General features: G+C 56.5%; 9 protein-coding genes across 9 annotated transcripts; 3 read left to right on the top strand and 6 right to left on the bottom strand.

Moving 5' to 3' along the window:
• Positions 1 to 466: 466 nt before the first annotated feature.
• On the bottom strand, positions 467 to 1759 carry AP1M1 (AP-1 complex subunit mu-1; the record flags this gene model as incomplete). The annotated part of the gene is made up of 1 exon (XM_028638481.1): positions 467 to 1759. One exon carries the CDS (start codon positions 1757 to 1759, stop codon positions 467 to 469), a length of 1293 nt encoding a protein of 430 aa, XP_028496832.1.
• Positions 1760 to 4704: 2945 nt separating this feature from the next.
• Positions 4705 to 6637, top strand: D7B24_004308 (uncharacterized protein; the record flags this gene model as incomplete). Its single annotated transcript, XM_028638480.1, has 2 exons — positions 4705 to 5287; positions 5346 to 6637. The coding sequence occupies 2 exons, from the start codon at positions 4705 to 4707 to the stop codon at positions 6635 to 6637; spliced, it is 1875 nt and encodes a 624-aa protein (XP_028496831.1).
• An 886-nt stretch (positions 6638 to 7523) lies between these two features.
• Positions 7524 to 8795, bottom strand: D7B24_004307 (uncharacterized protein; the record flags this gene model as incomplete). Its single annotated transcript, XM_028638479.1, has 1 exon — positions 7524 to 8795. The coding sequence occupies one exon, from the start codon at positions 8793 to 8795 to the stop codon at positions 7524 to 7526; it is 1272 nt and encodes a 423-aa protein (XP_028496830.1).
• Positions 8796 to 10186: 1391 nt separating this feature from the next.
• D7B24_004306 (uncharacterized protein) lies at positions 10187 to 11350 on the top strand (the record flags this gene model as incomplete). Its single annotated transcript, XM_028638478.1, has 1 exon — positions 10187 to 11350. One exon carries the CDS (start codon positions 10187 to 10189, stop codon positions 11348 to 11350), a length of 1164 nt encoding a protein of 387 aa, XP_028496829.1.
• Positions 11351 to 11654: 304 nt separating this feature from the next.
• On the bottom strand, positions 11655 to 13286 carry D7B24_004305 (uncharacterized protein; the record flags this gene model as incomplete). Its single annotated transcript, XM_028638477.1, has 1 exon — positions 11655 to 13286. One exon carries the CDS (start codon positions 13284 to 13286, stop codon positions 11655 to 11657), a length of 1632 nt encoding a protein of 543 aa, XP_028496828.1.
• Positions 13287 to 13563: 277 nt separating this feature from the next.
• On the top strand, positions 13564 to 14595 carry D7B24_004304 (uncharacterized protein; the record flags this gene model as incomplete). The annotated part of the gene is made up of 3 exons (XM_028638476.1): positions 13564 to 14113; positions 14165 to 14394; positions 14449 to 14595. 3 exons carry the CDS (start codon positions 13564 to 13566, stop codon positions 14593 to 14595), a joined length of 927 nt encoding a protein of 308 aa, XP_028496827.1.
• A 224-nt stretch (positions 14596 to 14819) lies between these two features.
• Positions 14820 to 15824, bottom strand: CDC8 (Thymidylate kinase; the record flags this gene model as incomplete). Its single annotated transcript, XM_028638475.1, has 3 exons — positions 14820 to 15297; positions 15348 to 15456; positions 15554 to 15824. 3 exons carry the CDS (start codon positions 15822 to 15824, stop codon positions 14820 to 14822), a joined length of 858 nt encoding a protein of 285 aa, XP_028496826.1.
• A 1114-nt stretch (positions 15825 to 16938) lies between these two features.
• Positions 16939 to 19166, bottom strand: D7B24_004302 (uncharacterized protein; the record flags this gene model as incomplete). The annotated part of the gene is made up of 6 exons (XM_028638474.1): positions 16939 to 17536; positions 17704 to 17848; positions 17965 to 18266; positions 18343 to 18433; positions 18486 to 18842; positions 18893 to 19166. The coding sequence occupies 6 exons, from the start codon at positions 19164 to 19166 to the stop codon at positions 16939 to 16941; spliced, it is 1767 nt and encodes a 588-aa protein (XP_028496825.1).
• Positions 19167 to 20112: 946 nt separating this feature from the next.
• Positions 20113 to 21383, bottom strand: D7B24_004301 (uncharacterized protein; the record flags this gene model as incomplete). The annotated part of the gene is made up of 2 exons (XM_028638473.1): positions 20113 to 21248; positions 21299 to 21383. The coding sequence occupies 2 exons, from the start codon at positions 21381 to 21383 to the stop codon at positions 20113 to 20115; spliced, it is 1221 nt and encodes a 406-aa protein (XP_028496824.1).

Raw genomic sequence — 21383 nt, 5'->3', positions numbered from 1 at the left:
ATGTCTAGTTCCATTCGTCAGCCTTGACGAGCTAAAGCATGGCAAGTGCGAAAAGAAGTATGGGGCAAAGGGTGAAAATCGTTTTATCCGTTGCACCTTGCGTCTTGCTATGTTCTATGCCACATCATCGCCTTTCATAAACACCTCACGGCGACCTCGTGGTGCGCCCGCTGCTCCTCACGCTTTTCCTGCACTATGCAGCGGATTCCCTCTTAGCTAGGAGCCCGCTCGCGCCAGGTGGCGGCTGCAGACACGGCCGGCCTTTGTCGACGTTGCCGCCCTCACTACGAGGATCATTGTGCTGAGCAGGCCATAAGCGGACCCTCGATTTGATGCATCTTTTCCCTTTACTCCTCGTTCAGACCACGTCTGGTAGCCTGACAGCGATGTCTCCTGACTGTGTGATATACCTGACCCAGGGTAAGGAGGGGTATTGCAACTAAAAGGTTGTCAGATGTGTGTGCGTTCAGCTTGAATCCGGGGCGTAACATACTTTGGGTTCTGTAATCTTCAAGTAGCGCACCTGGATGCCACTTGTCGTGAAGTAAGGGATTTCAAACTTGACCTGAATGGGCCGCTTCGCACCCTTGCCAGGCGCACCAACACCACCCATGCTGCCGCCGAAGCCGCCCGTCATACCGCCACCATGCTCGTCATCACCTCGGACAGAGGGCAGACCCAGCTCAGCGCGCATCAGGAACTCCTTGCCACCTCCGAACTGCTTAATCTTCCACACGATTGCGCTCTGCTCGGGGGCGTAGTGAACAGCGCCAATATTCGTCCTGAAGCGTGGTGTGTCGGCGTCGTCGGGCACGGGAACGATAATCTCAACGTTGTTGGCGGTACTGCGGCGCTTGAACTGAGCCTTGGCCTTGAGCATGTACTCGACACGAGACCCCGAGTGAGACTCGACCAGGCACTCGACCCAGATCAGCGGCTTGACCTGCGTGTTCAGGCGGTAGCTCATGAGCTCGAACTCGCCGTCGGGGGGAATAAAGGATATGGTGCGGTCGTTTTCGAAGCGCGAAAGCCGCACGCACTGGTGGAACTTGACATCTTCCATCTCAATGGCCTTGCCGCGAGTCGTGCGCCCCGTCGTTTCGAACATGACCTTGTCGTTGAGACCGAGGCGCAGCTCGGGCATACCGCTGAGGTAACATTTCATCTTGACGGCACCGAGAATTTCCGAACGCAGGACGTTGCCGTTGGCGCCGACGAGCAGGTTGAGGGACTCGACAACGTCAAGGAAGACCTCGTTCTTGCGATAACGGATACCCTCTGATCGCCAAGACACGGCGTTGGTGACAGCGATGGGCGGTCGAGCTTGAATATCGAGCTTGTGCGACTCCTGGGTGATGTATTCTTGCAAAATCTTGGACTCGGTGGTTTGTGGGTAGCCAAAGTCCATCATCTCGTCGAGCAGCTCATAAATAACGACAAAGTTGTCGCGAATCGATTCCTCCTCGAGGGCCTTGAAGTACTCGGTAAAGACCTCGACAATCTTGTGTAGGAAGAGCAGAATTTCGGCGGCGTTTGTGTTTCGTTTCGTCAGGGCGAGGAGATACAGGTTGTTGTGGCGGATGTAGAGATAGTTGATGCCCTCGTGGGAGAAGCAAGGAGGCACGGCGGAGGACTCTTCTTCGGCTTCGCTGAGCAGAACGGGGAACTGCTCGACGGCAGACATGGGAATGTCACCTCGGTAGTTCCTCGCCAACAGGGTCTTGCCCTTGAGGTCGAGGAAGAAGACGGCAGACGCCATGGTGGTGGTTGTATCTCTCTGGAGGACAGTGTATAAGGAGGGGTCGTTCTCGGTGGGCTTGCGATCAATTGGCGCGTGGGCCAGGCGTGAGAGAGGTACAAGATGTCCGAGACATGCACATATAGTCAGAGAGGCTATCGTGGGAGTTCCCTAGCGTGGCGAAGGCACAGTGTCGTGGACGAGCAAAGGGCGATGCGGGTGCTGCCTGGACCGCGATCCTTGAGGCCAGGAAGATGCTCTGGCTCTCAGGAGTAGCTTGGTCGTCGTGGATGCGGTGTCAGGACGCACGGACCAGCCTTGTCACGCCAGCAGGCGAAGGCTTGATTTCTTGATAAGATAAACCTCCAAAGCTCAATGACAAGGTCACATGACCGGGGTCCACTTTGGGCCATCTCTCACTCATTGAAGAGAAAATTTCAGGACGGCCCTCGCGTTGCATGATCCTTCTCTTCTTCTCACCACCGCGCCCAATTTAGACAGTGCAGCTCAGCATTACCACAACCGGTGCCGGCATTCTGTCGGTACACCAGCCGTGAAGCAGTTGTTGAAGTTAGCGATGCTGAGGCGCGCAGAGGACGAAGCGCAAGCTCGGTGCCATAAGAGCTGCCCTTGCAGTCGTTCCACCTCCGGGTGGAAGCAGTTGCGTTGGCGGCGTCAGAGGCACCGGACATAATTTTATTTGGCCGACAGGGGAACATATTTTTGCGTGAGCATGTGGTTTCTCGGCCAAGGCGAGTGAGTGAATCGGGCGAGACCTGGCCAGGGTAGGGTTCCCGAGGTGCTGGTTGACTCGGCCGAACGTCTGTCGCGAAGAGTTGCATCAGTGTTGCCGTTGCATTGACTCGCGGCAGCTCTCACGAGCCTCGAACAGCCTCATCAGCTGTAATACGGGCGCAGGCCAACCTCGGGAAAAGTCGTGCATGCGTCCTTATGTGTCAACGGCCCCCCAATGGCCCTCGCTTGTATTGCAGCCGACGGATGAGAAGCTTTCCGTTTTGGTGACCCTGACGACAGTGACCACAGTCGACGGCATCCACTTGGTCGGTCCAAACCATTCCCAGAATGTCGTCACATGAGCTCCTTCACAGGCCACCTCTTAGTCGTCCGCCCACCCCCTCCCCCCATCCCGGCATGCTTGATCAGCGGAATGGGGCAGGCTGAATGGGTTCCACAAGACAATCTGTCAGGTGTGATGGGTACAGAGGAAGGCATCATGTTGCTGATCTCTACAGTATCTGCCCAATATTTTGGCTGGTACGCATTGCGGACAGGCAATGGAACTTCCTAGTTGCCACCTTCACAAGCTCACTCTAAGGGAGGTCATCCATGTATGTGTGTTAGGCTTTCATCGTACATCCGTTCGCCCTGTATCCCCTTTAGGCACATGCAGGTGGGGATGGGACGGGCGAACGTCCAAACAGGAAAGGGGCTGCAGGCATCGAAAATAACCGGTCGGCCATTCAAGAATCGCTTGTAGTAGCCTCTCAAGTCAAGTTCGCCCACCTCATCGTGAGAGCGTCCGACCTTCCTCTTTGTTGGCAAGCCGAGTGTTGGCGCTCCCACAAGCCAAACGGAAAAGCACCGCTTCCAACCAGCGTCGGGTGTCGCTGGGGTGTGTGCCTGGGGCCGATTGCCGGCTGGGCGTCCCGTCGTGACCGTAATCTCGAGCTGACATCTGATGACGGTCACTACTGTTAAGGTACGTGGTGAATCTGTGCCGGGGCGCAGTAACGGCGAGTACACAGGTCTTGGCGCTAGAGATCAGCTGCTTCGCATGTGATGATGGCAACGCAAACCCAATTCTCTGACACGTGCTTCCCCAGCTTTCGCAGCCCTTTTCGCGCCGGGGCCCTCTCTTGCCCAGTCGCCCACTGTCGCTCCTTCGCTTTCCCCCTCCCTGTACCTGCTTGTGACTCGAGCCTGGGCCACTATCGGCATTGATGCGGCCAGCGGCTGGAGGAAGGGGAAGGCACTTTATTTTCTTCGCCTGTAACGGCGTTCAGCGGCAGGGGTCATGAAGCGACTGGAGTGAATGAAGGAATGAATTGACAGAAAAATGCCGGACTTGCATCTTGAGGAGATGACTCGTCACAAGCAAAGAGGCCACCCATTTTCAGACGACAAGAGGCGTAGGTACCTCGCAGTAGCAGCCGGCCGAGCGAGTAATCACTAAAACCGGGCGCTCCAGTGCCTCGGACCCTGCAGCGGCCGTCCATGGTGGATTAGCTAGCACCCGAGAGACCCCCCAGAAGCCCTCCCCCCCACGACTGGGAACCATTTCCCACCCCCCTAAACCTAGATTGAGCCTGCAGCAAGCACCTGACGCTCACGGCGCGACAGCCCCATCAGGTCGCTTCACTAACCCCCCCCCCAAAAGGCTTGCTTTCAGCAGGCAGGCTGCCAGGCGGCTTTACCACTTCCCTCGTTCTCTCGCCCGATACCTACTACCTACATCCCAATCCCATCCCGTCTTCGCCTCCTCTCTCTCCTCCCACACCCCCCCAATTCCCCATCTCCCGCTCCCCCGTCCCAATACCTTCCTGTTCTTTCCCTCTCCTCCACCGTTACACATACCGTGGTCCTGGTCGAGAGTCTCGCTTCCCGTCGCTCTCATCGACTCGTCACCCCGTTAGCCGGTTACACCGCACTCTCTGTTCTACATCATCCGACCCATCGTACCCGCCGCCGCTCCCTCATCGACTTCCTCCACCCCCTCCTCTCCTCCATGCAATCCTGATATTGCGCCTTGCCAGGCACCTTCGTCAACCCCCTCCGTCTCGACGTCGCCCGTGCCAATCTACGACGTAGGGGCGTCTTGTGGTTCCTCGACTCGTCGCTGTCGCTGTCACTGTCGCTGTCGTCGCTGCCGCACGGGCATGCCATCACTGGCATTCCTCGACAGAGACACACTTTAGTGCTGCGACATAGACGACCCTCGACCCTCAATGGATCCCAATCATATGCTGCCGCGGCCTGGCGAACGGCAACGGCCCTCCTCTAAACAAAACCGATTCGATCCGACACGCGACCTCTCCTCACCGCCGTCCTATGCGCCTCCGAGCTATCAGAATCATCCGCAATCCCGCGCCGAACTCCTGCCACCCATCCTACCGCCAGCTGCCGTTCACCATGATCCCGCGTCGAATAAGCTACCCTCGCTATCGTCCCTGACCGGCCCGCCCCCGCCCTCCCGCAACCCTCCCCCGATCCCGACTTCGCGGCCGTCAACATCGACTTCGATCTCATCCAGTGCAACCACAAAGACGGCACCTGCGTCCCAGGAACCTGCGGCGCCCGCCATCACGCACTGGCCGAGCATGAACCCGTTCACGACCTACTACACTCCGAGCCATGTCCAGCAGGCTGTCCAGTCTTCCGCCAAGATGGATGTGGACACCACCTCCAGCGCCGGCAACAGTCACACTGGCACCTCGCCTGACAGGTTGTATGATGCGCGAAGCGTCAGCGTCAGCCTGGACGACCCAGAAGTGCGGCTGGCAGCTGAAGCCTTGGGAGATCTCAGAGCAGGTGGGTGACGTTGGAATGCTTGTTGGCTTGGCCATTTCACTAACACACGTGTCCCCAGACTTTGTCAACTCTCCCCCTAGCAGGAGCACCCCCCTTCCCCCAGGGTCGCCGGCCCTGTCACTCGCGGCGCGTTCTAGTACAAACACCCAGTCACCTCAACAAGAGCCGCTCTTCTCGCTCCTCACCACATCCCACCCTTTGCTCGCGACCACCATTGAAGGTGCCACCTCGGCGTACAATAACTCCAAGAACTTCTCGCCTCGCTTCAAGACGAGCGCCGAGTATGTCGAAGGCTACCTCACGCCCATTGCGAATACGGTTGGGTCTGTGGGCCGCGTTACTGGTGTTGAGGGTGGAGTCAGGTGGTTCTTGGGTGAAGGTCGCCGGCCTTCGGACCTTGAGGCCGGGCAGGGTAGCTCAAACAAGAGGAGGAAGGTCAGGGGCGATGACATGGTCGGCGTTGTCGTGGACCCCGCTGCGCATATACTCGCCGCCGCTGCTGTTGCCGAACAGGAATCGAATCGCGATTCGTACCTTTTCAAACACGACAGACGCCTGTCGAGGGCCAGCACCATTGATACACTCCCCGCCTACGACGAGTCTCGCTCTCCGGCCTACACCGAAGATGACAAGCAGAATGCCCAGAGGGGTAGCGCAGCTGAAGCGCGCAAGTCCCGTCTGGTCATCTCAACGTCGGGTCTAGCCGTGTCAATGAGCAAGGAAAGCCTCCGAAGTCTGAAGTACTGCCTACGATGGCTCCGACTGGCCAACGATCACATTGGCGGCGTCGTCGGCCATCTCAAGACGACGCTTGAACAGTACGACAAGGCTGCCGGCCCCGGCCAGGAAGTCAAGGCCGAGCAGTCGCCTGACGGTGAGACTATGGAAGTTGATGGCCGTACCTCCAACGATACGGAACACCAGGAAGACCCCACTGTGCTCGCCGCCAGGATCACGGCGCTCAAGGCCGATATTCTCAAGAATTTGCAGGCCGCCATCGAAACCGTGTCCAAGTACGCCGGTGGAGCGCTCCCCGAGAACGCACGGGTCTTGGTCCACCGACAGATCACCAGTCTGCCGCAGCGCTTCCGATATGCGAGCATGGTCGAGCAGCAGCAGAACCAGGAGGGAGGCGAGAGGCAGCAGGAGGAGATGACACGCGAGGGTGCCAACAGGGTGCTTGTCCTGGCCAAGGAGGGCCTCGACATGATCACCCAGGTCAGCGGCGTCATTGACGGAACCATCGTCAGCGCCGAGGAGTGGTGTGATCGTCTCGGCAGCAAGCGCAAGGATGAGGGCCCGGTGCTACCAGAGGCACATGTGCCGGTTGGGGACGTCAAGGCGGCATGAAGCGTCAGGCTACGAGGCCGGATGCCTTGGGGCACTCTTGAGTTACCCGACTACCTCTCCTACAAAGAGAAGGCAACCGTAAGCAAAGCGACACGCCACGGGGAGCAACAGACGGGAAGCGTAAAATACGAAAAGCAGGAAGATATTCCTGACCGAAATGGATCCGGATACGAAACACGGCGGAAGAGAAAAGAAAAAGTAGGGTGCAGACCAAAGACTTTGTTCAATGGACGAGAACCCAAACAAACTCCAATCCATCTTCTATGATACCACGGAGGCGACCGTCCTCATTGATATTTTTATTTTCCTTTCTGTTTTCAAACCCCTATCCTCACGCCCGCCCCCCATCTTCTCATTTCTTCGTCTACCATTTATACCATGATAGCTACCAAGGTCTTTTTTGTCATTTGCTTTTATCATTCTTGATCTACTTAGAGGTTTTCCACATCCATCTGCTCGCGCGAGTGTGATTACGTGACATCTCCTTTTGCTCGTGGCGTGCTGGTAGATGGAGATATACGAGAGGCATGGCGTTTGCGTGTGAAGGACTTTTCACCCTTCTATACCAAAACCTATGTCCGAGAGCACGTGTGCTTACTCTTCCCTTGTGCAGTCATGGGTTTTGCATGCCTTGTCCTCACGCGGTTGTATGTACCATCTACGTCACGAAGGGGGTCATTCCTTGATCACAAGACAAGACAAGAAAGACACTTGATTTGGCTACCACATGATAAAAAGATGATCGTTATGTTTGACTGACTGCGAATTTGTTCCAAAGGAACCTTTGCTACGTAAAAAGCCGCCCCTTGAAAACGTGGCAGAGAATGAGGGTATCGTGATGTGTGTGCTATGCGCGATGGGGGACGGACAGGACGTGAAAGCCGATTCATTGCAGCAGCGGCGTCTGCTCGCTCGCAGCGCCCTCGGCACCGCCAGAGCTCTGCCGTCCGTATAGCAGCTCGACGTCCTCCTCGTGGCCCTTGCGGATGGCTTTTTCGCGCAGATACCAGCCCGCGCAGACGCCGGCTCCTGGGCCGAGGAAGACGGAGACGCCGAGGACGGCGAGGACGACCTTGAGGCCGGCCTCGACGAGAAGCCAGTAGAGGGTCGTGACGCCCATGAAGGCCATGTCGATCTCGATGATGGTGATTGTGCTCTTGGTTAGATCGCGGCGGTCGTCGCGGTGGGTCAGGCTCCAGATCCAGTGGATGTGGGCCGCGAGCGAGCAGACGACGGGGACGAGGTAGACGAGGGCCAGAGCGGGGCGGTTCGACTCGAGGTCGAGGGTGCGACGGTGGCTTCCGTTCGAAGAGAGAGCAGAGCGGCGGCGGCGGCTGGGGAAGAGGCGGGGCTGGAGGCTGTGGATGGCCGTCTTGGCGGCGCGGCGGAAGAGGGAGACCCAGATGGGGAAGAGCAGCCAGAGGCCGATGGTGGCGGGGGTGTTGTAGATGAGCATGAGGATGGAGGGCAGGACGAAGCCGAGAGCGACGGCGTCGGGGATGGCGACTGCGTCGGCGTCGGTCTCGAGGTGGCGGCGGCGGATTTTGCGCTTGAGGGCCTCCTCGGCGGTGAGAGACTCGGCCTCAGGCTCTACTTCTTCTTCGGCGGCGAGTGCGGCAGACTCTTCGTCGTTGGAGGAGCTCGAGCTCGAGGCCGAGGATACGTGACGCAGGCGACGGCGGTTGGTGGGATTGAAGCGGACCTCACGGCCCATCTGCAGCATGAAGCTGCCGACGATGAGAAGCTGCCAGATGATGGAGCCGCCGAGGAGGTTCATGACGAGCCAGAGCAGCATGAGACGGCGCAGCAGCCAGTTCGGGCGGCTGCCGTTGCGGGATGATTCGACAATGGTTATGGTCAGCAGTGCGGCGAGGAAGCTGAGGCTCACAGCCATGACTGCCCATGACCGGACGGAGGCGAGAGCCAGCTGGAAGAAGGAGAGGGCGAAGCATAGGGTGGCACCGAGACCGGGGATCCACGAGACAGACGGGAGGCGTGATCGCGCGTGGCATTGCGAGAATAGGAGAGCCGTGTTGACATCGGCATGAACCACGATGACGGCAAGCGTCAGCACGGCGAGGAGGGGAAGCGGGATCAAGAGGGGCCTCAGGGCGAAGGTGCGGATGGGCGGGCGGCGGAGGTAGCGCGGGAGCTCCATCGCTGCTGTGGTCGAGGAAATGATCTGTAGTAGAGGAGATTGGGTCACGGCGTATCCCAGGATGAAGCTGATGAAAATGCGCTATTGAGGGTTGATCGATGGTGAGGTGAGGGTAAGCTGCGTCGACAGGTCGAGACAGTTAGCCAAGATGACGTTGATGTCCCGGTCACAGGCGTCTGAGGTGAGGCAGGCGCGTCAGGTCCAGAGCGTGGGCAGACAGATGCACGTGCCAGACATTGCCAGTCATGTGCAGTGCCCAGCAGTGGCCTCCTCTCCCCGCCCCGCACATGGATGCCTGCTGCGATGCCCTGCCATCCTCACCATCACCATCACCACCACCACCAGCTACAGCCACGGCTGCCACACCCAACGGAAGAGGCTGAGACATCAGTCACACGCCTGGTATGCGGCTGATCTCGAGGGTGCGGGGGAGGAATGCCGTTGTGCTTATTGGTGTCTGTCGTTCTACCATCAGAGCGTTCGGCAGTCTACAAGGCACGTTCGTTGCCTCCGAGTCGGATTCTTCAGGCTTGACATCAAGAGTCTGATTTGACATCAAAGGTCCGACTGGACATCAAATGTTCGACTGGGCATCCGACATCAGACGTCAGGCTAGATCTTCCACCATACAAACACGATAAAACGAACATCGTCCCTTGGCAGGCTTGACCTCTGGCAAGTGTTGGCCTGCGACCTACGCCTTCGGTCTGGCCAGACCGCCGCCTAGAGACGCCCGACTGACCAACGACAACGGCTTGCAGCAATGGCTCTCATTTTCCCTCGCCTTATTCCTTTCCAAACCTGTGTCTCCAGGTACCTTATTCATCGTCTCACCTCCCGACGCAGTAGATCATGCCATCATGGTCTCCGTTGACATCTGCTCACTTGAAGCAGCGTCTTGTGTCCTCACTCCATTGGCGCTCGCTCTGACGTTCTTGAGGGAAATGGCGACCCCTGGTGCCCATCGCCTCACAATGTTTGATTGCGTTACAATCCTGGTGCCCCATGCAATTGTGCCCGCCGATATGCCACGTGGAGGAGCTTGGTACCGTTCCTTGTTCTGCTGGCTTCGCCTCCCCCTGGCCAGTGCCTGCATGAGCATTATCTCACTATCAGCAGATTCCGCGATACCGCCTCTGCCTGCTGCCACACGTCCAGCCATTGAGCCATCCGAGCCCCAAAGCCTCGCTATATGTGCCTGGGCCACGCTGCCTTGTTTTGTTGGCCGCCCTCACGGTGTTGGATCAGCGGGATCGGCTTGTTGTCATGAGCCCAATATTAAACTTCCCGTCTCGCCCGTCATTTTCTGAATAGCATTGCCGTTGCAGCGCCAGGTTTCTCGCCATAGAACCTTTTGTTCACTTGTGCTTCGTTCATCAAAGGTCGCCGTCATGGCTGAGCCCACCAACACCCCTTTCCCACCCAGCACCCCGAACCCCGCCTCTACCCCGCGAGCCGCTTCGCCCGCCTCTCCGTCCGACTTCCGCTCTCCAACAACAACGCGACCGCTCTCCGGCAGGAAGCCCGTCGTCCTCCACATTGGCGACCCCATTCGATACAATCCTGAGACCTTCCACCAGTTTGAGGCTCAATGCGACATCATCCGGCCCTCCGCTGCCGAGCGTCAGCGCGATGAGTTCAGGCGCGCCTTGCTTGAGCGCCGCTGGGGTGAGTTTGACGCCATCTTCCGCCCCTTTTGGGGCACTGGCGGCGAGATGGGACAATGGGACGAGGAGCTCGTCAGCCTGCTGCCACCAAGTGTCAAAGTCTTTGCGAGCGCCGGCGCCGGCTTTGACTGGGCGGACACGAAGCTCCTCGGCGCGCGCGGCATCGTTTACTGCAACTCAGGTCTCGCCGCCGCTGACGCCGTTGCCGACTTTGCCCTCGCCATGATCATCGCCACCTTCCGCCACCTCCCCTGGTGCGTCGGCGCCGCGGGCGCAACCAACCCCGCTGCCTTCCAGGACTGCCACGAGCGCGCCACGGCCGTCTCCCACACCCTCCGCGGCCAGGCCCTCGGTCTCATCGGTCTCGGCAACATTGGCCACGCCATCGCCGCACGCGCCGCCTTTGGTTTCGGCATGGCCATTCACTACCATGACGTCTACCGCAAAGAGGCCGCTCTCGAGACGAAGCTGGGCGCCACGTTTCACGCCGAGCTCGACGACCTCCTGCACGTCGCCGACTGCGTCGTGCTCTGCGCCCCCTACGCAGGCCGCCACATCATCACGGCCGCCTCGCTGCAGCACTTCAAGCCCGGGTCGCGATTCGTCAACGTCGCGCGCGGCAGTCTTGTCGACGAACCCGCCCTGGCCGACGCCCTCGAGGCCGGCCTCTTGAGCAGCGCGGCGCTCGACGTGCACGCCGCCGAGCCGGCGGTGCATCCCAGGCTCGCGGCCATGGCGGGTTCCAAGGCGTTTCTGACGTGCCATAATGCGGGCGGCACCGTCGAGACCCATGCTGGGTTTGAGGAGCTGAGCATGCGGAACATCATGGCCGTGCTGGCCGGACAGGCGGCGGTCACGCCCGTGAACCTGGAACATCTGCAGGGATGATGTTCGGTCTGGAAGCTCTTCTGTAGGCATTTGAGTTGAGTGGATGTATGATTTACGATTACCCTTGTGCAGTGGGATCCAAACCTCAAGCGATTGCTGAGAGGATTTATGGCGTGCCGTGACTTCGCCCTGCCAGTTCATCATGAGAAAAGCGCATATAGACAGACTCGTCGCAGTGCAAATCCATGCCAGAAAGATATCATGTTTATTGCTCAAGCCCGACATTCCTCGTTACCCAAGTGAACCAGTACCCGAAACGCCGCCGAGGCTTCCTTTTGCCCGAAAATCAAAAGAGTTGGTATCATCAAGCCCTCGGCTTCTTCCGAACGAGGCCAGCGCTTAGAACGTTGATCTTGGCAGGCTGATCTTCGTTCTCCTCTATCGCTGGCGCCCTCTTACGCTTCACCATCCCGGAGAGGTTATTCACAGTCCCAGTTGCCGTCGCAGAAGCTGCATGGTCCACCACACTAACATCGCGTTGGCCAGTGACCTCCAAGCCCCACGGCTCGCCCATGCCAACCTCACTCACCCACCTCCTTGTGCTGCCCTTAGCGAGGTCCAGATTGGCAAAATCGAGGTGGAGAAGCAGTTCTATCGAACGCTTGTAAGCCGATTCCTCGACAACTCGCTGCCCGCGCCCCTCGAGGGGCCAATAGTAGTACGCAGTGCTGATCTTGCGAGCCCTGAACTGGTTGCGTCGTTGCGTTTTGATATTGGGCTGGCGCGTCTTGATGATGCCGCGGAGAGGCTTCTTCTTCTTCTTGGCCTTCTTCTCCGATTTGGCCTTGGAAGCTGCATCAGCGGACTCTGTCGTTTGAAAAAGCTTTCTTGGGGTGAGGAGCAGATTAGCCGTGCTCGTTGTGCGTTGTTTTGATGGAGTCGAAGGCGGTTCGGCCGTGGAGGGCGTGATGAGGGAAGCGCTGGGCGTAGGAAAAGATGTGGGAGCGTCTGCTCTCTGTTCACCGTTCTTGGGGTCAAACACGACCCAGATGAATCCCGTCAGCCTGCCACTGGAGCACTCTTGTCGATAGGCCAGCATCTCCCAGAACTGGTCGAGCGAGCGGATGCCCTTCCACATGCCTGTCGTCTGGAGCTGTTTTGACTTGGCCGACTCTTCATCCAGCTCGTCCCGGTACCGAGACTTGGGATCGTCGGGATACTTTGGGATAAGGCATCTTGGCGGAACCCAGTCGTACTCCCTGGTGTAGTGCGATATTCTTTCCAGCGGATGTCCCAGTTCCCAATGAGCGGCCACATTTTCTGTCCGGGGCAGGAAAGCTTTGGTTTCGTACGCGTCCAACCCGGGGATGACGAGATAGGCCTTGGCGGCCGCCCAGTCTCCTGCCGGCGGCGATGCCAACAAAGGATTCAGCACCTTGCACCACCACTTCACCAAGCCCCTGTCATCAAGCACGTGTTTCGTCTTGTTCTTGATGCTACCGGGAAACAGATATTGATCCTGCGCACGAGCGAACAAGCTGACAATGCACTGCTTGTCTTTGCGTTGGCGCTGCTCGATGAGATATGACATAAAGGCGCCGCAGACCTCCTTGATGGGCGATGGCGTGCCTTTCAGGAGGCCCAAAAGTGCGAGATATCCGGTGGAGTCGGCCTTGGAGACGAAGAAAGTACTCGTGTACGCGGTCGTGAAGATGAATATCTCGATCGCAAAGGCAAGCACCGTCGGGCTTTCGTGGTCGCCGCCATTGGCTGTTGATGTTGAGCCGGTTGCGTCGACGGTCACGGCAAGGAAGTGATTTTCGCAGTAAGTCTTATCTTCGTGCTCGTTGGGTGGTGCAGAGAAGAGTGCGTCCGTCTTGGTTGGCGGCGTTGACAGGTGGTAAACGCCAAAGGCGATATCCTTGGGAAGCACCCGTGACAGCCTCTCGACGAGGAGGGGCTTGCCTGGTGCGAGTTTCGGGGGTATAGTAGACATTGCAAAGGGCTACTATCTTGACTTTTTTCCTTTGCGGCTTTGGTCTTGATCGCAATGGATGGTGACGCGACCCAATCGACCGACGAGCCCCAACAAGTCAACGGGAAGGCAACTGTCGCGATCTTGGACGCGTTGCGACCTTCAATTGCAGGTGGAGTCGGAGCTGACAGGGGTGATATTCAGGGGTCTAGCACTGGGCTGGCCTAGCCTCGATGCCGTAAGCAGCGCGAGTCCACGTGACGTCGAAGCTCCCGTTGACGAAAAAAGTCATGCTGCGATGTTCCTACCGCGAGCTCTAGCCCCGTATCGACCCTACGATCAACCCAAGCATCACGCCTTTGCCATTCCCGATATTATTGGCACAATGGCGACGAACAACCCCCGGTCTGCAGCATTCGCTGTCTCGAAGCGTGCTCTTCAGCACTGCCGGACCTCGCGAACCGCATCCTCCTCCCCTGCGCTGCAATGCGCCCGAACCTTCGCTACGACCCCGGCCAAGGCCCAAAACGAGAGCAGCAGCAAAATTGATCAGTTATCCCGACGGGTGGAGGATTCTGAAAGGCCCGATGATTTGAAGAGCCAGCGCCCACGCTGGTCATACACCCCAGAGGCAATGAAGGCCCCCTTCTCGCCGCACATCACCAAGAAGCCCTCTCGCAGCGTGTGGCACGTCAATTCGGATCCCAAGAAGCTCGACCAAATGTATGTGCGCTTCTTGGGCCGGGATGGCGACAAACTTCTGCCGGAGGAAATCAAGTGGCTCGCTGTCACACATAAGAGCTTCGACTACGGAAGGAGGGGGTTCAACGACAGGCTGGCGTTCCTCGGTACGTACGCGATTACGGAATAATGGCAAGAATATGCTAACACGCTTGCAGGCCGTCAAGCCGTCGTTCTCGAGGTTGCTCAGAGCATTCTATCCGCCGCCCCCAAGCCCGGCGCAGTCGTTGCCGACGAATTCAACCGACAGCCGTTTGAGCACCCTGCGCTTGCAAGGCTCGACAACTTCAATGCACAGCTTCCGCATGATGTTGTCTCGAGGGAAAAGATTGAGCAGCTGGCCATCGATGTTGGTCTGGATAAAGTACTCAGGTGGAAGCCTAGACTGGTAAGTTTCATCGAGGAGTCCTGTAGCTGGATGACATGCTGACGACAAGCACAGCCCGAGAACCTGGCAGGATCCGGTGTTCAGGTCGTGCTCAACGGTGCCGTTCATGCCATCATTGGCGCAATTTCGTTGCAGCATGGCGCCGAGGTCGCGGGAAAGATTGTGCGGGAGAGGATACTTTCGCAATTAGCACTCCAGTGAGGGCGGCAGTAGACGTGGATCTGTAACATAGGTGTATTATCACAGCGTGTATACCACACATTTCATCTTACCGAGGTTGCTCGAACACGAGGTGAAAAGGGGTTGTATAAGTTTGAGGGGTGTTTGGTAGGTGTCGCCCATGAGTGCCGTGCCTAGGTAGCCGTCGTTTGAGATGCCCCTGCATGTCTGATTTCATATCATGACGGCCAACACAACAGTTTCGATCACGCCACGCTGCGCACGCTGGTCCCCAGCTGGCCCTTCTCCACAAGTTCCACCCGCGGTTGGACTTTTCCCCATATCCTTTCCGCAACCTCCTCGACACTGGCTCCCGCATCTACGACGACCAAGTCCTCCTCCTCCTGGCGGAATTCCCGGTCCACGCGCCGGTCCTCGTCCCTTAGACCGCCGTCGGCTCCTATCCGACCCATGGCCAGGCCCCAGAAAAGCTCACGCACGCGGCGCTGCATCTCTCCGCGTTCGTATAATTCGCCGCCCCAACCGCCGCGAGACTTGGCTGTCGCTTCATCGAGATCGAGGAAGAGGACCAGGTCGGGCCGAGGGAGCCCGACGTCAGGTGCGCGCGCCCAATGCAGTGACAGAGAGGGATTGTGCTTGGCGGCCGAATAGACGATGCCTGAATGATAGTAACGGTCGCACAAGATCGTGGTGCCGGAAGCGAGCAATTGACGAATGGTTTTCCTGTCAATGTTAGTGATGTGGAGTCTTCGGGAACTGTCATGACCGCTCACACAGCCTCCCAGCGATTGGCGCTGAAAAGAAGATGAATAACGTGGTCGTCCATCTCGACGGAGCTCTTCAGGTAAGCGTCGATCATCTGGCCGATGGGTGTCGAGCGATCTATCAATCATCAGTAAGGGTTCGTAAGTATCTTGTAGGCGACGAGGATCTGGGACAGCCAATCGTGTCGCGTGAGCCCGTTGATGGTTCATCTTACCCGGAAACCTCATTACCTTCACCTTCTTCCCTAGCTCGACGAAACGCTGCTCTAGTAGTTTCACCTGTGTCGTCTTGCCGCTGCGATCCAAGCCCTCAAGGATGACCAATGCTCCGCGGGTGATGGCCGACTCGGGCGCCACGAGTTGTCCGTCATCCATAGCGATGCTTGGGGCTGTGGCCTCTTTTTCGGGGCTGACAGCGGCTTTGGAGGCAACTGCCTCGGTGGATGTCGCAATAGCAGCTATGGCTAGGTCGTTGATAGATGCCATTTGGCCGCTGGTGTGCGAGTAATGCAATTGGTTGCAGGATGAGAGGCTTTATATTGGGCGTATGAGTATCCCACGGCCTTGTGCAACGTGCGCTACGCAGAGGTGGGGTCGCGCCCAGCAGACGTGGAGAAATACGCTAATATCATAGGTACGCTTCCAATCATCCTCACTCTCCTCAAGAGCAATACTACTTTGAGTGCACATCGTCATTAATCAAATAATGCTTCCTTCGCAGCATACCTAAAATGACTACCCATGAAATAAGTATAGAAAGGACAGCTCTCTTCTACTTGCAAAGAGTTTCTGTGAGGGACTGTTCGTACGGGGAGACTGTTGTCTCACGAGGTAAATACTGTGCAGCGTACAGATGGAGAGAAAAGAGCCCTGGCGGGAATAGGTCTTCGGCTTTTACTTAGTCGGAGAGTCACAGTCGCCCGAAGGCATCAGGGGCAATTGCGAATGCTAGTCAAGAAATAAGGCCCTGCAGACCGAGACGCTGGCATGTGAGTGACAGAACAAGCCGGTTCCAAATCCGGCACGGCAAACACAGGTAACATAAACATACCCCCAACTTCAGAACCATCTCAACACCTTGTATCTCAACGAAATACTCTGAAATTCTACTTAAGTAGATAACGGCGATATTTTCAATGATCTCCCTATTTTGAGTAATTTTGGGCTCATGCATAGTATAGTATGACGGTTCAAAGTACACTCACTTTTAAGAGTGTGGCTTTTTTTGTCACATCCGTGACTGGACACACAGAGCAACACTTTTGCAGATTCCGTAGTTCTGGACTTCAAATGTTTCCCACCACCTTACCCCAAACTGACTGACGTACTGGTGTTGCGGTAGACACCCTCGCTCTACCTATAATGACGATTCACCATGCAATTGACTGTGTATGTTCAAAGCCACATACGAGAGCAAACAACAGTAGCGAAATAGCGTGTACGACCAAAACTATTCTAGCTACTGTCTACAGTTGACCAGGAGTTTTTTCTTCTTGGCTTGCGCTCTGTGCATCTACCTAGATCTGACATCGTGTTTCAATGCAGAGACGTTCTCCTGCCAGCACCTACACTGTAGGGCAAAGTCAGGCCTGGTGGCCTTTTACAAGAATAGAACGGCGAGGAAACTCGCAAACGCCACGTTGTAGAACGCTACAGAGTAAAGGGTTACTCCAGCAGCAGTCACAACCGAATCTGGGGGGGGTCTGTTGTCTTTAGCTCCGGTCTTGCCTCCGTTTGGCCCGGGTGCACCCTTGTCCACTCCAGATGGGGGAGGCTTCTGGTTCTTGTTTCCGTTGTTGCCAGGCGTGTCTGTAGACTTGTTGTTGCCTTCACCCCCAGACTTGTGAGACGCTCCACCATTATCCTCATCTTCATCGTCGTCGTCGCATATCAGACTCGGTTCGGGAGTCGGCTTCGCCACAAGCTGCTTGGCACCCGCCAAGTAATCAGGAGTAATCACAGTATCACTCCCAGGGCACCACGTCGTCAATTTGGTGACGACTTCTGTAGTGACAGCGCCCAGAGGGCAATTATGGACCGTCGTGGGGCAAGCCGTGATGGTAGCGACCCTGGTTTCATAAATGGTGGAAGTCATGGTTGGATGAACCGTCGTTCTTTCAGCCCCGTTGGTCGAAGTTGTCGAGTTTGATAGCCTTGTTGTGTGGCCTAGCTTGGAGCCAGATGGATCGGCCCTTACTCTACAAGTCTTTGTTAGCAGACATGTCGAGAAACGTTGCTCATCTGATTCGATAAGAAATTTCATTGATACTTGAGGACACAAGTAGTCCAGCACGCATCTTCACCCTTATTCTGTTCGCCGAGAACATGCGTATTTACGCCTCAAGACAGAAATGGCATCACTTACGCTGGTTTGCAACCGGTTAGGTCCGGAATGGCGTTTGGACCGCTGCCAAAGGTGACAACCTTGCCCTCGCAGTCCGCTGCCTGGGCCAAAGCAACTTGACGGTTATCAAAATCGTAGCTGATGTACGCCGCTTGGAAGAATGGTGCTGTTCGTAGTCCGTGTTAGCGAGCGCTGGCTCCAAAGGTTGTGGTAGCTTCGACTTGCCTCCGAGCACCAACTGTCCCTTCCAGGTCACCAAAACTCCCACGAAGCAATGATCACTGCCTTTTTCCAAGACTGCATCCTGGATAATGTCTTTATACGGGATCTTAATCGTCGCTTCGCCGAACTTAAAGTCCCAACTTCCCGGTCCATTTCGCAGGGAACAGGGAGCGGTATACGCGTCCTGTCCATTGTTGACAGCGCCCATATCGCGTAGAAGAGGATCAACAAATGCATGAGTCAGTCGCAGATATTGGTTAGAGGTGTCGAGCGTCAAGGTGGAATGGTTGGGGTCGACGCTGTAAACCTCCTCCGAGCCGTTCGAGCTGGACTGGCCAAGGCCCGTGAGAACGAGGGAAGGTCTGGGTAGAAGAGCATCTGGGTCAGTAACTGATGGTTCATGAAGGTTTCAATATCCGGTCTGTTATATTCACTTACTCCCAAGTGCCCAGTTCATCCTTCACCAGAGGTCGCTTGACGAGCTTGCCCTCGAACCGCCCGGTATTGGCAGCGCCGAAGAGGAGGCCAGCTGTTGGCTAGGTCAATATGATACGCCGAATCAAGATTCCATCGTTGCCTACCTTTGGGATCATTATCATCCCGCAGATCGAGACTATAGGTACGGCTGGCAATCGCCCTCTGGGCTGCCAAATTATCAATGACACTGTTGAATGGCTTGCCTGCTTCATAGCCAAGATCACGGTTAGGACCAATACTGAAGGCACCGATGTCACCCTCATGAGGTTTCGCAATTCCGAATCGCTGCTTGGGGATCGAAATTCCGCCAATTGTCATGACATCTTCATGCAAATCAAGGTGGAACTTCATCAAGCTCGGCGGGGTGACGGTCGGGTCTCCATAGACAACATCAACAGATCCCAAGGATCTATTGGAGAATGTGATGGATCTCCGGGCATTGAAATCCAATGAAGGAACCCCTTGACGAAGTTAGTCATCAACTTCCCGAGGCATCTGTGACTATACTCACAAGTTATATCAGACCTCGAATTGAGAAGAAGATCGATTTCCTGGGGTGGAGTTCCCACCTTTACCTTGATGCTGTAGAAACTCGCGCTGACATCATCGCTGTTGACCAAGGTCGCCTTGACAAACGTAGCTTCAACACCCCTAGGACCAACGCTTCTCGGGCCTTGCAGTTTGCCGGTAAACCCGCGGGGGGCAGAAGACCTGAGATTGCCAGGAACGGCCCCGGCCAAGCCCAGGATGGCGGCCAGAACTAGGCCGTGCAGTGAGGGATTCATCTGTCGAACGAGTGGAATTCAAAAAGAGTGTAGGAGGTTGGAGCGAATGGATGTCAAGACCAAGACCAAGTCCAGAGGGGAACCCGCAACGAAAGCAAGACTTTATAAGAAACTGGCGACTACTTCATTCCTCCCAGTCAAATGTGACTCTGATTTCACAAGCTTTATGCTGAATTCATGAGCATCCGTCTAGCGCTCCTCGTGTCTAGTCGCTGGCAAAGTTAATGGTAGGACAAGATGCCAACACTCTCGGATCCAACCTTAATCACTGTGCCGTACCACTTGATCAGGACCTCATCGCATACCAGTGGGTTCCACAGAAAGTCTTTTTCGGGCTATGAAGAGGAATTGTATCCCGGCAACAATTCCCTACGCTCTCGAAGTTAATTGCTCGACCACAGAGTTCTCCGTGCTGGCACGCACGGCACCCTCCACAGGTGTCATGACTCGCCCCGAAACCGAGTACGACAGGACGTCGTCTTTGTTCGATGGGACTATATAGACGCATCATTCTTGAGCTGCCCATATCAAAGCCGACACAGGTTCCGCTGTGCCCCTGACTAGTGTCGGAGTTCTCTTCAATGTTTGGCCCGAGAGCCGGTGTATGGGAGCCTCCCTGGCCTTATCGACGGAGCACTTACACACATTGCGGAGGGGGCCGCCGTACCTCACGTGCCTCGGCGAACGTGGCTTGCTGACCACAGGCTCACAGTACAAATGTAGGGAAAGACAAACAAACATGATAATCTCATTCAGACTCAACTCATCGGTACTTGAAAAGTGCCAAATCGAAGCACAACCCGAACCCATTCTCCACAGATCAAGTTCAACCTGTAAAACAAACGCTAGCCAAAACGCCACCAATACCCTCAAACCTTCCATCGTGTGCTCATGAAAGATTGGCCAACTGGCCGAACCTCATATATCGACCGTCATGATTCCGCGATTAATTTCCCGTCGCCACCGCTTCCACGTCGTCGCCTTTCGTGCTATCGCTCTCCCAAACCTCGAAGCTCTCGCCAGTGCCCTCTACTGGCTGAAGCACAGCTGCCTTGGCAGCAAGTGTACCCGTCTTCTCCATCAATCCGTTAACTTCCTTTGAAACCTCGATGACAAGTTCCGTTGACTCGACATTCAGCTCCGTAGACAACTCGAATGTGCTAGGTCCTCGTACCGAGGCCTCTTGCTCTTCGTCCGCGGGAACAAATATGACCGAGCTTTCATCACAACCCAAAGCATAAAATGCAGCAGCATCCATCTCGCCCAGCGCTGTCCTCTGCTTCTCGATGACCATATCGTCTTCTTGGCTGCGGCTCTGGCGTGCAGTCGTCTGACTAACATCGTCGGCGGGGGGCACATTCTCCTTGTCGCGGCCTTCTGCGCGCTCGCGAGTGGCCTTGACTTCGCTCTCTTCATCTGAACTGATGTCGAGCACACAAGTTCCATGCTGTAGCATGTTGGTCATCTCCTGCTCAGGGGTATCTTCGTGAATATCGAAGAACCACGATGCCTTCATGTCAGGCTCGAGAAGATCTTTAGTAACCGAGGCTCTGGGCGATGCGACGACGGGTGTAGTCAGAGGCTGCGCAGCAATGGGCGAACGCGCGGCGTAGCTGGGAATAGTGCCCTTGAGGGCAGCATCGAGACTGAAGGGAGCAGCGGCGGAGAGGTTGAAGAGGGGCGGGTCCACACGGGTGTAAGGCCCAGCAGTCCGACGTCGGCTAGACAAAATGCCACTACGCTTACTGCGCGTCGGAGAGCGACCAGCCGGTGCGGAAAAGGGCGAGGACTTGGCGATGGCCGTGTTCAGTTTTGCGGCTGGAGACTTGGGCTGGAGCAGAGCACGAGCACGGGTAGACGTCAAACTGGTGGCCTTGGTGGAGCTGCGGATGGTCGAGCTCTGGTTCAGAGGCGTGGAAGCTTTCAGGATGTAGGCGGTAGGCTTAAGGAGATCCTTGGCAGGGTACGAGACGCTTGAAGCTTTGGATCGTTTAGAGAAGAGGGAGGGGTCGATGTTTTCGGAGTCGTCGCTCTCGACTACATCAGCGGCCTTGCGCTTGGCGCTTGAAGCTTGTGCAAGAGCTGTTCTAATGTTAGTCATGGACGGACGTATCGGCGTACACGAACCATACCATTCTGGCGGTTCTTCAGACTACCCAAGTTCTGGAGGCGGGCTCCGTCGAGAGGTGCAAAGGGCTGGCGGGAGAGAGTAGCCAT

This window comes from Verticillium nonalfalfae (genome assembly GCF_003724135.2).
Source record: "Verticillium nonalfalfae strain VnAa140/NRRL 66861 chromosome Unknown scaffold_24, whole genome shotgun sequence".
Lineage (NCBI taxonomy): Eukaryota > Fungi > Ascomycota > Sordariomycetes > Glomerellales > Plectosphaerellaceae > Verticillium > Verticillium nonalfalfae.
This window is presented reverse-complemented; position numbering and strand designations above follow the sequence as displayed.